Raw genomic sequence first — 13803 nt, forward strand, 5'->3', positions numbered from 1 at the left:
AAAAAAGGGTGTGGGGGGGGGGGGGTCTCGGTGGGTGCCGCACCGCAGCGTCGCCTCCTGTGTGCCTCCGACGTGGAGGAGCAGCGAGCGGGTGGCCCGCTCGTTCTCGGACGTCTTGGTGAGCTCCATCACGATGTGGGGCACGCCGGTCCCCGCGCGGTCGAGGACGGTGACGTCCGACGCGAAGCGCGGCGTCAGGCAGCCAAACTCGGGCAGAACGGCTGCCAGCCCACGGTCCGGCGCGCCCGAGGCGGGCACGTTTGGCGGCTCGCAGCTGCACGAGGGGGCCGTGAGCCCGCCCCCGCCCACGACCGCCTCATCGGAGCAGATAGCCAGCGGGGCGCACACGGCCGGGTCGGCGTCGCAGCGCGCCGGCCTCTGCCCACGCAGGACGAGGGCCTCGACCTTGAGGGCGGTGGGGAGGGCGGGGCGGAGGGCGGTGGGGAGGGCGAGGCGGAGGGCGGTGGGGAGGGCGAAGCGGAGAGCGGTGGGGAAGGTGGTGGAGAGAGCGGGGGGGAGGGAGGCGGCGGCAGGGGCGAGGCGGACCTGCGCGGCGCTCCTCCGCACCTCGCACGCAGGCGTCACCCACGCGCGCAGCGCAAAGAGCCGGACAGCGGGCGGCGCGGGCTGCGTGGCCGGGAGCGAGATTGGGCCAATTACGCCGTGGTAGTCGGCAAAGGCGGCGGCCTCGGGCGAGAGCGACGGGGGTGCGTCGGCTCCCTCCTCCCGCCCGCCGTCCATGTCGATCGCGGGGTTGCGTGTCGCGCCACAAGCGAGCTCCACGTCCATCCCCACCGCCAGCAGCTCTCCGCCTGAGTGAACGTACACTGCCGCGGCGCCTACAGCCTCGAGCGGTCTCCTTCCATCTCGGGCGCTCTCGCCGGCCGAAGCCGCGCCCCCGCCGCGTCGCCGTCATCGGTGACGGACGTGATCGAGTTGTTCTCAAAGAGGGAGTGGAAGACCTCGAGCCTCGCGCCGGCGTCCACGCTCGCCACGGCGAAGAAGGTCTTTGGCGCGCTGAGGTCGTACACGCGGTTGTCGGCCACGCGGGAGCGCAGCAAGCGGGCCACGCCGCCGTGGCGGATCCACAGCACGCCCCCCCTCCGCGAGTCCTCTGAGGAGCCCGACAGGCCCATGTCGTGCCCGTCGCAGTCGGCGAGCTCGGAGCCGTGGCTCAACGTCAGGTTGCCTACAGCGCTCGGCCGATCTCTCCCCTCGGCGGATCTCGGGGCGAGCTCGCTGCCGCGGCTCGGCGTCGGGATGCCCTCGACGTACGCCGTGCCGTACAGGCGCGAGTGGCAGCGCAGGATGGACGAGTTGGCCAGCTCGAGCGCGCCGGCGCGGTCGACAAAGACAGCAGAGCCGCGCCCACGCACCAGGTAGACCTGGCACTCCTGTGGTGCATGGCGGTGGTGGTGCATGACGGTGGTGGCGCATGGCGGTGGTGGTGTACGGCGGTGAGGCAGGCGTGGGAGAGAGGTGTGGGAGGGAGGCGGTGCGTGGCGGTGAGGCGCTCCTGCACGAGCGACGCGGTCAGCACCACCAGCGCCCCTGAGCCGATGTGCATCCCGCCGCCGTCCCGTACGCTCGAGCAGCGCACCACCCGCACCTCCGAGGCGGTGAGCGTGCCGCCGTGGACCGCGAGGCCGCCGCCGTCGCCGTCGCCATCGCCCGAGCGGCCGGCGGCGCACCCCTCGATGTTCGTGCGCAGCAGCCGCGCCGACGCGTGCAACAAGTACATGCCGCCGCCGTCCTCCTCGGCGCCGCACCCCTGCAGCCGCAGGTCGGATGCGGAAACCATGCCGCTGAAGGCCCACACGCCGCCGCCCGACTCGAGCGCCATGCAGGCGCGTAGCTCGCTGCGGTGCACCTCCACAAACGCGCCGTCGAGGGCGAGCGCGCCGCCGCTGCCCTCCGCCGTGCACTCCTCGACGAACGAATCTGCGAGCACCTTGAGGGCGAGGCAGAGGGTGGTGGGGAGGGCGAGGCGGAGGTGGGGAGGGCAAGGCGGAGGGTGGTGGAAAGGGCGAGGCGGAGGATGGTGGAGAGGGCAAGGCGGAGGGTGGTGGGGAGGGCGAGGCGGAGGGCGGTGGGAGGGCGAGGCAGAGGGTGGCGGCGGCAGGGGCGCGGCGGAGGGTGGCGGCGGCAATGGCGAGGCGGAGGGATGCGGCGGCAGGGGCGAGGCGGAGGGTGGCGGCGGCAATGGCGAGGCGGAGGGATGCGGCGGCAGGGGCGAGGCGGAGGGTGGCGGCGGCAATGGCGAGGCGGAGGGATGCGGCGGCAGGGGCGAGGCGGAGGGATGCGGCGGCAGGGGCGAGGCGGACCATTTGAGCGCCGTCGGCGGCGAAGATCCCTCCGCCGTCGCCGCCGGCGGAGCAGCCTCGCAGCGTCGCGTTACGGACGTCCGCTGCTGCGCCCTCGAGGATGGCGATGCTGAGGGGCGGTGGTGGGAGGAGGGGCGGTGGTAGGTTGTGTCGGAGAGTCGGTGCGTGGCGGTGAGACGAGCGTGGGAGAGAGGCGGTGCATACGGCGGTGAGACAGACGGGGTAAGAGAGAGTGAACGGGAGCGCTGGAGAACCGCACCAGCCGGCCTCGCGAGCTGCGGAGGAGTCGAGGAAGCGGCTGTGCTCGATGAGCAGCGAGCCTCCCCACACAAAGATGGCGCCGCCATCGAGGGCCGACGCGTTGCGCAGCGTGCACCTGCGACCAGGGAGGGCCTCTGCTCATGGCGCTTGCGTATGATACCTCCAGAGGGCATGTCGGCGGGCTACCCCTCGAGCCAGATCGTGCCCCCATGCGATGCGATCGCGCCGCCTTGCGCATCCGTGCCCCCGCCGTCCGCGCCGCCTCGGATATTGAAGTCGGCGAGGGCGTTGCGGGCCATCGTATGCCCGGCGGCAGCCATCCATCCACGCTCCTGGGTAACTGCCGCGCACTCAGAAAAGAGGACGTCGGTGGCGCGCAGCGCGCTATCTGGTCTGACCACCACACAGCCTCCGCCTCCGTCTGTGTCTGAGGCGTTTGCGACGCCGCGGATCACCGAAAGCGAGCGAAGCTCCAGCGAGCCTCCGCCGGCGACGATGAACGCACGCGAGAGCCCAGCCGCGTCAACAACAGTGCCCTCCCGGCCGGAGATTTGCACTCGGAGGCGGCCGTGAATCTCCAGAGGCGAGCCTCCAAGCCGGTAGGTGGCATGCTCGGCGAGCAGGAGTGACAGCGTTGACGTGTTGGCTCGCTGGATGCTGTCGCGGAGCTCGTTGACTGAGAAGATCTCGTATGTGGTCAGCGCCAGGGCTATCACGAACAACATGCGTAAGCGTCCCGTCAGCGTCGAGCTGACGGGATCGAGCACATCTCTAGCTCCTTGTATGAGCCGTCCCGCCAGCTGAAGCGAGTCTAAAAAGAATTTAAAAGAATTTTACAACCGCAAGCCCCTCTAAAAAGAGAAGAAAACTCCATTAAATTGCGCCGTAACGGAGGCCCCTCCCCGAAAGGCAAGTATTAGCCACACGAAACCGAGACCCCTCCCCACCGCCCCGATCCCCCCACCTCCTGGCTCCCCTCCCCCCCTCGGGAGGGCCGAACTGAGGCGCCCGTGGGGACCCCGCAATTCCCTTCCCCCCTCGGAGGGCCGGACTGAGGCGTCGAGGGCCCCGCTCTTTCCCTCTCATAGCGGCCACTCTTCGGATCGCTGGTCGAGCGACCCGGGGGATGCCCCGCGCGCCTGACCCAGGCGCGAGAAACGAATCTGCGAGGCGTGGCCGCTCATGCGGCCCGATGGGGATCGCTCTACAACGCAGGCAGTTCGTCACGCGGCGGATGTAGAGCTCTACAGCTCTACAGCGCTCCAGAGCGCTCTACATCTCTACAGCTCTACAGCGCTCTACACTCTACATCCTCTACACCCTCCCTCAGGCACATTCCGCGAAAGCAATGTTTTCTTATGTCGCCATGGACGTCCAGGAACCGCCGTGTCTCAATTGCGGCGTTTCCTTGTCCACCGTCACAACAGCTCGAGGTTGGTGGGTAGAGAGCCCACGCCACCGCCGCCGCCGCCGCCGTCGGCGTCGTCGTCCCATGCTTTACCTCGCCTCCGACCGTCCCGCTCGCGCAGCAATCCGCTTCGTCGGCAACATAGACTTCGCGCCACAAGCCCTGTTCACGCGCGACATCGCTACATACATCCTACACGCGTCTTTCTGGGTGTACCTGTGTTAGTGCCAGTGCGCGCCAGTCCCGTGCCCAGTGTTGTGCGAGGGAGCTTTTTTGTTAAATTCTTTTCACCTGCGGTCTTATTGCTAGATTCATCGCATAGAGGACGGCGGGCGGTTCACTGCGTTTGTTTCGCGCGGGGCAGCTGGCCGCGCTGCCATGACGTCCTCGCCCTCGCCGTCGCCACCGTACCCTGCCGTGGCCTGGGCCTCTGATCCGGCCGCCAACTTCTCCACGCCCTTCGAGGTGCTCGGCGACGGCGGAAGACTGTGGCTTCAGCCGCTGAGCGCGCGCCACTGGCGGCAGGAGCTGCTCCTGAAGGGCGCGTCCTGGTTCGGATTCCAGAGCGACACCGCGTGTGTGCACGAGCTCTACAAGGGGTGGGCAAACCCGGGATACGCGGTGGACGACTACATCGCCTTCCTCACGCGGCACGGCTTCAACAGCGTTCGGCTGCCGCTCTCGGTGGAGCACGTTGCCTCTAATCCGACCCTGACGGGCTCGTGCGGGAGGGAGTGGGAGGGGCTCCGCAGCCTGGCGGCGCTGGATGACCTCGTGCGCCGGCTTCAGGACGCGGGCATCTACGTGATGCTCGGAATCCACGTCATCGCCGCAGACACCAACAGCGCCCTGTGGTGCCAGAGCGTGGAGGGTGGCTGCCGCAGCGAGGACGAGGAGCCGCTCTTCGACGCGTGGAGCTCGCTCGTGACGCGGTACTGTGCGTCTCCTAACGTCATCGCCGCCGACCTCTACAACGAGCCCTTTGGCGCCACCTGGGGCAGCGGCGACCGCAGGACAGACTGGGACCTAGCTGCCGAGCGCCTCGGCAACCACGTGCTCGCTCGCTGCCCGCGGTGGCTCATCTTCGTGCAAGGCATCGCCAACAATGGCGGGTGGTGCCGCGACCACCCGTCGGGGCTACACAGTGGCCACACGTGCTGGTGGGGCGAGGCCGTCCACCCGCACCGCGCTCACCCGATCGAGCTCTCGGACGCGAGCAAGCTGGTGCTGTCGCCGCACGCCTACGGCGACGCCTCGAAGAACCCGAACCACCCAGGGACGCCCGAGGTGTGGGACACGCATTGGGGGCTGATCCCGTCCGAGGAGGGCACCCCAGTGGTGCTCGGGGAGTGGGGCGGCCTGTGGGACGACACAGGGCCGTGGCAGGAGCGGATGCAGGAGTACCTCATCGATCGCGGCTTGGGGCACTTTTACTGGTCGCTCAACGACAACTCGTTCGACACCGGCGGCCTCTACAACTCGGTAAACCAGCCCAAGTGGGACATGCTCGCATCCTCGCTCGCCAGCTCCGTGCCCGGCTTCCAGGCGGCGGCTGCGGCGCTGAGCAATCAACCACCCTCCCCGTCGCCGTCACCACTGCCGCCGCGGCCGCCGCCGCCGCCGCCGCCATCGCTACCTCACCCCGAGCCGCCGCCCCCGCCGCCGAGCGCTCCTTGCGCAGAGCAGGATCTTCGGCCTGGAAGGACCATGCTCACAGGCGCAATCGGGGGGCAGTGGTGCTTCAGCGTGCTGTCCTCGTCGACGGTGCATCCCGACGAGCAGGAAAGGGCATTGTGCGAATCGCACTACGTCGACCCCGTCCTCCCTCCGACGCCGGGCAGCTCGTACGCGCACGACTGCTCCGGGTCGTGCGTGCCCTGCACGTACCGGCTGAAAAGTGGCGTGTACAAGTGCACTAGCGGCCCGCAGTTCTTCGGCTGTCCCGCCCCGCCTCCTGCCAACCCGCCTCCTCCATCACCACCCCTCCCGCCTCTTCCAGCCGCGCCACCACCCACACCCGCGCCTCCGCCTCCCTTCGCCCCAGCCGCACCACCTTCGCCCCAGCCACCGTATCCCCCACCGCCACCGCCTCTGCCGCCACCACAACCGCCGCCGCCACTGCCCCCATCGCCGCCTCCGTCGCCTTCGCCGCCACCGCCGAGCCCACCGCCCCCGACGCCCGTGCCGTCGCCCGCTCCGTCGCCCGCTCCGTCGCCTCCGCCGCCTCCGCCTCCGCCTCCGCCTCCGCCTCCGCCTCCGCCTCCGCCCCCGCCTCCGTTGCCGCCGCCTCCCCTGCTGAGCCCTCTCATTCCTTGCGGCGCCCTCCTCGCGTGCCCCAAGAACCACGGAGGTGGCAGCAGCTTCACCTGCTGTCTCTGGGATGGTGCCGCCGCAGCCGGCGCGCACAAAGGCCTCTGTGCAGAGGCCTGCGCCAGCAGCATCATCCCGTTTACCGGAAGCGAGTCGCTGCCGCCGCTGCCACCCGGCCCGCCAGGGCCCCTTGCAGTGCCACCGCCGCTGCTGCCGCCGCCGTCGCTGCCATCGCCGTCGCTGCCCTCGCTTCTGCCGCCGCCGTCCCTACCGCCACTGGCATTACCGCCGCCGCCGCTACCGCCGCCCTCGCCACCACCGCTGCCGCCGCCACTGCCGTTGCTGCCGCTGACGCTGACGCCGCCACTACCGCCGCCCCAGTCACCACTGCCCTGGTCGACTTGCACCGAGCAGGAGCTGCGGGGCGACCTGAACGGCGATGGCCGGTTCACCCTCGGCGACGCGCTGCATGCGGCGGCGCAGTGGGCGGGGGATGCTCCCCGGTCGGCGTGCATGAATGGCGGCGACTTCTCGATGAGCAATAACTTCACCATTGGCGACGCTATTCTGGTTGCAAGCGTGTGGGCAGAGAATGAAGATTGGCCCTGGGAAAAGGAGGAACAAGTGCTCCAAGTGCCGCCAAGCCCTGGCTGAAAAGAGGGAGATGCATCTGTTTCCTTTTCTGTCTCGTAGCTGTGTTCTCGCCTCTATCTCGCTATTCTTATTTCTATCTCTTTCGCACGCTTTGTTGTAAAATTCTATCACACTTTTTTGTCTCCCGAATCTCTCTGCTGCGTGCTGGAGCCGTGTCGATACCCGGCTCGAGATACCGCCCCCGGCTACCCCCTGTGAGTACGGACACACATCACTATTCCCAGTAGAAGCCAACCCCTGCCTAGACGAGTACATACACCCGGGGCTTCCCATACGGGAGACGTGTGGAGGCCCGTGAACATCTTTATTTAGCTAAAGAGCACCCGGGGCTTCCCATACGGGAGACGTGTGGAGGCCCGTGAACATCTTTAGCTCCGTGAGCCAGGAAACGGCCGACGCTCGCGAAGGACCGAACGTACTTGATTGATAGCACTGTCGGGCACGGTCGTACCTGCCGCCTTTCTGCAAAAGAATTTTTACGAGTCGCCCGCCCTCCGCGCGTCCCTCTTGCCCTGGGATCATGCCGTCGCCGAACCAGGGAGTGAAGAAGGGCTCGATGAGCGGGAGTTTTCTCAGCCTGCCCCTCCTCGCCGAGGATAGCTCCTTCAGCGAGCGGCAGACGATGGGGACACAGGGATCGGCAGGGACGGGAGACGACAGCCCCAAGTCGCCCTTTGTGCGGTTTGCGCGAGGCATGCTGCAGCGCTTCACGCCTGCCGAGAGCGCTCCCTTTGTGACGAGCCCGCTGCCAAGCACAATCTCCGCCTCCGAGTCCTTTGTCTCGGGCACCGCCTTTGCCGACCCGGTGGAGGCGCACGGCCTCGCCGAGGGGCGCGAGGCGCAGATCCAACGGTCGCTGTACCTCTCGCTCGACCGCGAGCGGACCGCCGAGATGCGGTGGTACCGGCTCAACCGCAACCGCCTCTGGCGCGGGACGGATGAGCTGCTGGCTCCGCAGGAACCGCCAAAGCTGCCCGTCGAGAAGGACTGGATTGGGGCGATGCCGTGGCCCGACGGCACACGGGCGGACGTCGGCTTCTTCCGCCTCTGCTTTGCCTTTTGCCGCTTCCTCTACAAGACAGGCAACCAGCATGGCGTGAAGCGCTGTCTCCTCTTCAAGGCGGCCCTGGGCGTGCTGCCGGTGGTCTTCTCGACGCTGCTCTCGGTGGCAATCCTGCGCGTGCAGCAGGCCTGCGAGGACGACGCGTCGCCGGACCGCACTGAGCTGGTCGTCCTCTGCCTTGGCATGGTGGCGACCGCCACCGCCAAGACGCGCCTCTACTACCAGTTCCAAGTCGACGTGCTAGATCTCCGGCACACTCGTCGGCTTGTACCCGGGACGTGTCCCCATGCATCCGCGCTTCCCTCAGGTGCCGCTCGCGGGCGTGCGCTTTCACCTGCGCCACGTGCTGCAGCGGAGGCTGCTCAACCTTCACGCGGAGGCGACCCGCTTCGGCATGGACCGCAAGCGCGAGCACAAGAAGGCGGCGGCGCGGCTCACTGGCGGCGCCTGCGCGCAGCTGCAGGACATGATCGTCTTCCACGCCGTCAACCACGTGCGGGGCGCCGTATTTGCGTACCGGCAGTGAGTGTGGATTTCATCACGGTGATTGTGCCGAAGCAGGTGTGGGGCTTCGTCTTTGAGGTGCCACAGGTCGTCTGCACCCTGCTCGCCACTTTCGTCTCTGGCATCCTGACGCGCAAGATCTACGGGCTCATCATCCCGTGCCTGTACGTCGCCTCCACCATTGGCGCGATGGCCTGCGTCTGCCTGGTCTTTGGCTACTACCGCCGCTCCTTGGAGGAGCTGGCGCACCTGAAGGCGATGTGGCACGTCAGGCGTGCGCCGCCGCCGCCGCCGCCGCGCAGGTGGCTCCGACACCAGCGTCCGACGCCTCCTGGTACGCGCAGGTACGGCGGCGTGGCGGGCAACCAGGTCAACAAGATCTACCAGTGGAGCTCAAAGAAGGGCGGGGCGGGCGAGCTGACGGACGAGATCCTCGAGCAGAAGGTGGAGACCTACGGCGGCGTCGCGTACGTCTACCGCAGGCGCGCCTTCCAGCACTTTCTGATGGGGGTGGTGTACGAGAGCAGCGTGGGCGCGGCGCAGTTTCTGGTGTACGGCAGCGCCCTCGTCGCCATGGCGTTGCTCGCCATGAGCCCGAGCCGCCTGGTCACGGGCGAGGTCTTTGCGAGCGGCGCCGCGCTGCTGACCTCCGGCATGTCCACCTCGCACACGCTCGCAAACGACCTCAACATGCTCGTCTTTGGTCACGCCGCCGTGCTGCAGCTGGCGGACGTCTTCAACGAGTCGCCCATCCTCCCGACCTCCATGTCGACGGCGAGGCTCCCGCAGCTGGCGCGGCGACACGGCCATCCAGCTGGGTCCTTTAGCAGCTCCCTCTACTCTCTCGGGCAAGTCCGTGCGGGCCTCCTCCACGGGTCGCAATCCGCTCGCCACAGTGGCGTCTCGATCCATGGCGGGCCGCCAGGGGGAGCAGAGCGGTCGGCGGGAACCGGAACGGCGCCGGCGCTCGCCAGCTTTTCGGGGCTGTAGCGCCGCCAGCCGCCACTATTGTTTTTATTGAACCTGATTTGTGGAGCTCCCTATTGTTTTTATCTTGATGTCATGGCACTGGTCTGCCCTAGCTTCCAAGTTCCACGAACGTCCCAAGCACAGGGGCACAGACTAGGGGTCCAGCCCTGCCCCTGGGGGAGCTGGGTGGATCGGGTTGTGACAAGTGACATTTGGCGATTCCGCGGCTTACTGGCCCCTGAGCCGCTCCCCGTGTGCGATTCTTGTGGCCCTAATGGAGCCGCTCTTCTACAATCCGCACCTACCTGGCAGGAGAAGGTGGGTGGGTGGGAGCGGCGGCGATCGACGAGCCAGGATGGGAAAGGCAGGTAGGGAGTGACTTGGAGCACTTGGAGCCGGCCAAGCTTTTTCGTTGTATGTGGCTCTTACGTACATTCCCGTAGGAGGACTCTGCTGACAGGGTTTGCGATCATGAGGAGCGACCCGAAGGGTTTCTCGGAGGTGAGTACACCACTAACCGCCGAAGCGCAAGCGCTCGTTGGAGCAAGAGCCGAACTGCGACGGATCGGTCTCATGCTAGCACCCCACCTCGCGGGCCGATCTTCTGGCTGGGGCTGTAGAAGCAGCGCATCTCGGTCGTTCTTCACACGGCAATCGCAGAATTGTGAATGAATGAGGTTGCCTGTCTGTGGCGGGGGGGGGGGGGGGGCGGGCGGGTGTACCTGTGTTAGTGCCAGTGCGCGCCAGTCCCGTGCCCAGTGTCGTGCGAGGGAGCTTTGTTGTGAAATTCTGGTTTTAGTTCCGTGCCCAGTGTCGTGCAGGGAGTCATTGTACAACTGTAACATTCTGGTTTGGGGGGGGTTTCGGCGGGCGTCGACACGTGTAGGCCGGACACACATGCCCATATAGCTGTTCGCACACTCGACCAATGCGTGCCTCACTAGCTGCGGTGGCCCTGCTGGCATGCGCCGGGCAAACTCGTGCGGGCAGGTACCTCCTGTTCACGACGCAGCGCAGCGGCTCCACCTGGTTCTGCGACGTGCTGGCGCGGCAGCCTGGGGTTGAGTGCGGCGTAGAACTAGAAGAAGGTCCTGGAAGCCAAGGCTATAATCCATCCCGGCTATCGGAGATGATGATCAAGTACTCATACATGAAAAACCGAGTCGTCGAAGGATACGACTACTCCACTGTCCCGTGGGCGAAGTGGCGCGCAGACAGCGAAGCGCAGTGGGCGCGCCTCAAGCGTCACGAGACGCCGGTGATCGGATACAAGCTCATGTACGACCAGGTCCCCCCGCGGCTCGTCAACGAATTCATCAAATACGTGGTTGAGGAGAACATCAGCGTCGTGCACCTCGAGCGCGAGGCGGTGCTGCTGCAGGTGGCATCCAATTATCAGACCAATGCTGTCAAGATGCATGACACGAATGCCTCGCGCGCGGCGGCAACCCGCGCATCGACTCCCCCACTGGCTGTCCCCTTTGCAACAGTCAAGGAGAAGATCAGGGCAATACTCGCGGAGCACCGCGCATGGACCGACCGCCTGCGCTACACGCCGGGCGTTCGCTACTATCACGTGGCGTACGAGCAGCTGACCGGCGCGGCGGCAGAGAATTACCTGCGCTCAGTCGTGGCCTTCGTGCTGGACAAGGACGTGAACATCGACCTTAGCAGCCTTTCGATGGCGAGTGAGCTGAACATGCTGCATGAGGCATCATGCCAAAAGCGCGTCGAGCCGTGGCTCTACGCGCTCGTGCGCAAAGCCTTTGGTGGGCCCAACTCCTCCGCGCCGCGCTCCGTGATCGGCGCATGCGACGTGCTTGACGCCCGAAAGGCGGCTGCTCGGCACCGATAAGAAAGACCCGGCAAACAAGTAAAGAGGTGTGCCACGTGCTGGGGGGGGGGGGGGGGGTCCTAGACTAGGGGTCGGCGCGACTTTCGCCATCCCCCATCTGTGCGCCCCTCCCTCCCCGTCCGCTCCCTCCCGCTTGGCGCCCATCCCGCCCTCCGCCCTCGCCCTCCGCCCCTGCCCTGGCTGGCCTGGGTGGCATCTCCTCATCATCACGCGCCAAGTGGGAGGGAAGTGGACGGGGCTGAGCCGACCTAGCCCTAAACGGAATGGGGCGCCCAACACGTGCCCGGATTACTGTGCCTTCCCCGGGTGCAGCCTTTCGGTTCGTGAAGGGTCGGTGCGTGTCGTGACCCCCTGGAACACCCGTACCCCCGCACCATCTCCGTTGCTCGGTTGCTTAACCTTGCCACCACCGGGAGCACTTGGAGCACTTGGAGTGCAGTTGGCAGCCTCACGGAGCGGCCAGGGCTTCATTCATAGACTCGGTCGAGAGACCCCAGATCGGCATCCATGCCTTTCTGGACAGGGTGGCCCGCCACAACGACCCCTGGAATTGCGACTCGCCGCTTTCCTCCCGCTGTGATCCTGTCGACCCAAGAGACCTCGCGGGGCGTGACCTCGGCCTAAAGCTCGGATGAAGGAACGTATAATCAAGGACGCCGACCAGTGGCCCTCCCGAAATGCTGTCGCTTCTGGTCGCCGCTCCTCCATCGTGGTACTCACCTGCCCGTAACCCACTGTCGACGCACCGCCCGTGGCGGGCGGCAGTCGAGATGAGGCACCTCCTGCTCCGGCCGGATGACCCAGAGGTGCTCACGCTCAGGGACGCGCTGATGGCAAAGAGCGTGGAGGTCCGTGTGTCTCCTCTCGCCACGCCACCACCGCCGTCGCTGCCACCGCCCTCGCCGCCCTCGCCCGTGCCGCCGCCGCCCTCGTCCATGCCACCATCACTTCCCTCGCCGCAAGCCGCCGTCGCCAATGCTGCAGGCCGGCCCTCAATGTCGCCAAAATTCACTCACTCACGCACTCCGCTCCGCCGCCCGGTGCTCGCCGCAAGCCGCCGTCGCCAATGCTGCCGGCCGGCCCTCAATGTCGCCAAAATTCACTCACTCACGCACTCCGCTCCGCCGCCCGGTGCGCAGGCGCAGCTCGAGCGCTTCCAGTACATGAACGAGCGCGGGCAGGGCATGTGGCTCAGCCAGGCGTGGGAGGCGCACGCCAAGGACGCGCCTCCCGGCGGGGGCGCCGCCTTCCTCGACGCTCTCACGCGGACGGAGTCGATCGAGGCGTATTTTGTGCCCACGATCGCGCGGCGGCAGGGGTCGCCCAACAACCCCTACCTCAACCGCGCCGCCTCGGGCTACCACACCACCATCGATCCCCGCGACCTCGCGCGCCGGCTGATGGCGTGCCGCTCGCAGCTCGCGGGCGAGTGGTGCGAGCAGCTGCGGATCCTGGCGACGGGGGAGCCGCACGAGCGGTTGGCGGAGGAGGCGCTCCTGCTCGGCCTCTCCGCCCGCGCCGCGATGCGCAGCCTGCTCCGCGGCCTCAAGCCGCTGCCCTCGCGGCGCGGCATGCACGCGTTCCTCGAGGCGAGATTACCCGAGATTACCCGAGATTACCCGAGATTGCCCCAGATTACCCGCGCACGCGCTCCTCGAGGCGTTTGCCAAGGAGCACTCGCGCGACCTGTCCCCGGCGGGGGAGCCGGAGGCGGCCTTCGCGGCGCTGGAGGCGCTGCCGCTCGCCATCGCCGGCGAGGCTCTCATCGACCCTCCGCTGCTCTGCGCCGAGCTGCGAAACAAGACGCATGCCGCCAGCGCCGACCTGGCCGGGCTGCTCGGCGGGACCGAGGAGGAGCACACGCGCGTGCACGCGTCATACCTCGAGACTTGCCTCCGCGAGACGATCGACGCGCCCTCATGGGACCGCGAGCTCAAGAAGCGCGACCAGCAGCGCCAGCTCGAGGCGTCGTGGAGGGTGCTGCTGCGGCGCACCGGCCAGCCGCCCCTAGAAGCGGAACACGGGTCCTCTTCTTCCAACCAGCGCTCGAGAGGACACGTATTGCTCCGCTGGACGCGGCGGTACTCCGTGGTATTCACCGTCGTCGTGGCCCCTCGTCTTCACGCGGCGCCCTGAAGACTCTGCGCAATACCTGTTCCCGCCCCGAGGTTTGTGTCTTCAGCACGTAGGCCCGCCGCCTACTGGGCCAGCAGAGGGAGGCGCCGCTCCCGGCCGCCACGCGGACACGCGGCCCATCCTCCCTCCCTCCCCCGACGGGGACGCGGGCCCGCCGCCCGGCTCGTCTCCCGCGCCGTGAGAGCGACGACTGCCCCACCTGAGGGCGCCATTTGGCGCGCGCGTTTCCCCGCCCCCCCCAGAGGGGGAGTCGCGCTGTCTCGCTTCGGCGCCGGCTTGTGCTCCTGGCTTGACCGCCCCCTTCCCCTCCCCCCAACCA

General features: G+C 67.5%; 3 protein-coding genes across 3 annotated transcripts; 2 read left to right on the forward strand and 1 right to left on the reverse strand.

Moving 5' to 3' along the window:
• Positions 1-839: 839 nt before the first annotated feature.
• EMIHUDRAFT_229475 (hypothetical protein) lies at positions 840-3310 on the reverse strand (the record flags this gene model as incomplete). Its single annotated transcript, XM_005785932.1, has 5 exons — positions 840-1325; positions 1523-1927; positions 2325-2433; positions 2584-2700; positions 2772-3310. 5 exons carry the CDS (start codon positions 3308-3310, stop codon positions 840-842), a joined length of 1656 nt encoding a protein of 551 aa, XP_005785989.1.
• Positions 3311-4371: 1061 nt separating this feature from the next.
• EMIHUDRAFT_111701 (hypothetical protein) lies at positions 4372-9514 on the forward strand (the record flags this gene model as incomplete). The annotated part of the gene is made up of 5 exons (XM_005785933.1): positions 4372-6936; positions 7496-8251; positions 8328-8513; positions 8582-8826; positions 8869-9514. 5 exons carry the CDS (start codon positions 4372-4374, stop codon positions 9512-9514), a joined length of 4398 nt encoding a protein of 1465 aa, XP_005785990.1.
• Positions 9515-12007: 2493 nt separating this feature from the next.
• Positions 12008-13803, forward strand: EMIHUDRAFT_441524 (hypothetical protein). The gene is made up of 4 exons (XM_005785934.1): positions 12008-12196; positions 12488-12937; positions 13008-13349; positions 13543-13803. Exons 1-4 carry the CDS (start codon positions 12026-12028, stop codon positions 13663-13665), a joined length of 1086 nt encoding a protein of 361 aa, XP_005785991.1. The 5' UTR covers positions 12008-12025; the 3' UTR covers positions 13666-13803.

Source organism: Emiliania huxleyi (genome assembly GCF_000372725.1).
Source record: "Emiliania huxleyi CCMP1516 chromosome Unknown EMIHUscaffold_156, whole genome shotgun sequence".
In the NCBI taxonomy this organism is placed as follows: domain Eukaryota; phylum Haptophyta; order Isochrysidales; family Noelaerhabdaceae; genus Emiliania; species Emiliania huxleyi.

Coding starts and splice junctions, on each gene's coding strand:
- EMIHUDRAFT_441524 (XM_005785934.1), top strand. CDS start 12,026: ATGCTGTCGCTTCTGGTCGCCGCTCCTCCATCGTGGTACTCACCTGCC. Junction 12,197..12,487: donor TGATGGCAAAGAGCGTGGAG/GTCCGTGTGTCT, acceptor CCCGGTGCGCAG/GCGCAGCTCGAGCGCTTCCA. Junction 13,350..13,542: donor TGCTGCGGCGCACCGGCCAG/CCGCCCCTAGAA, acceptor CACGTAGGCCCG/CCGCCTACTGGGCCAGCAGA.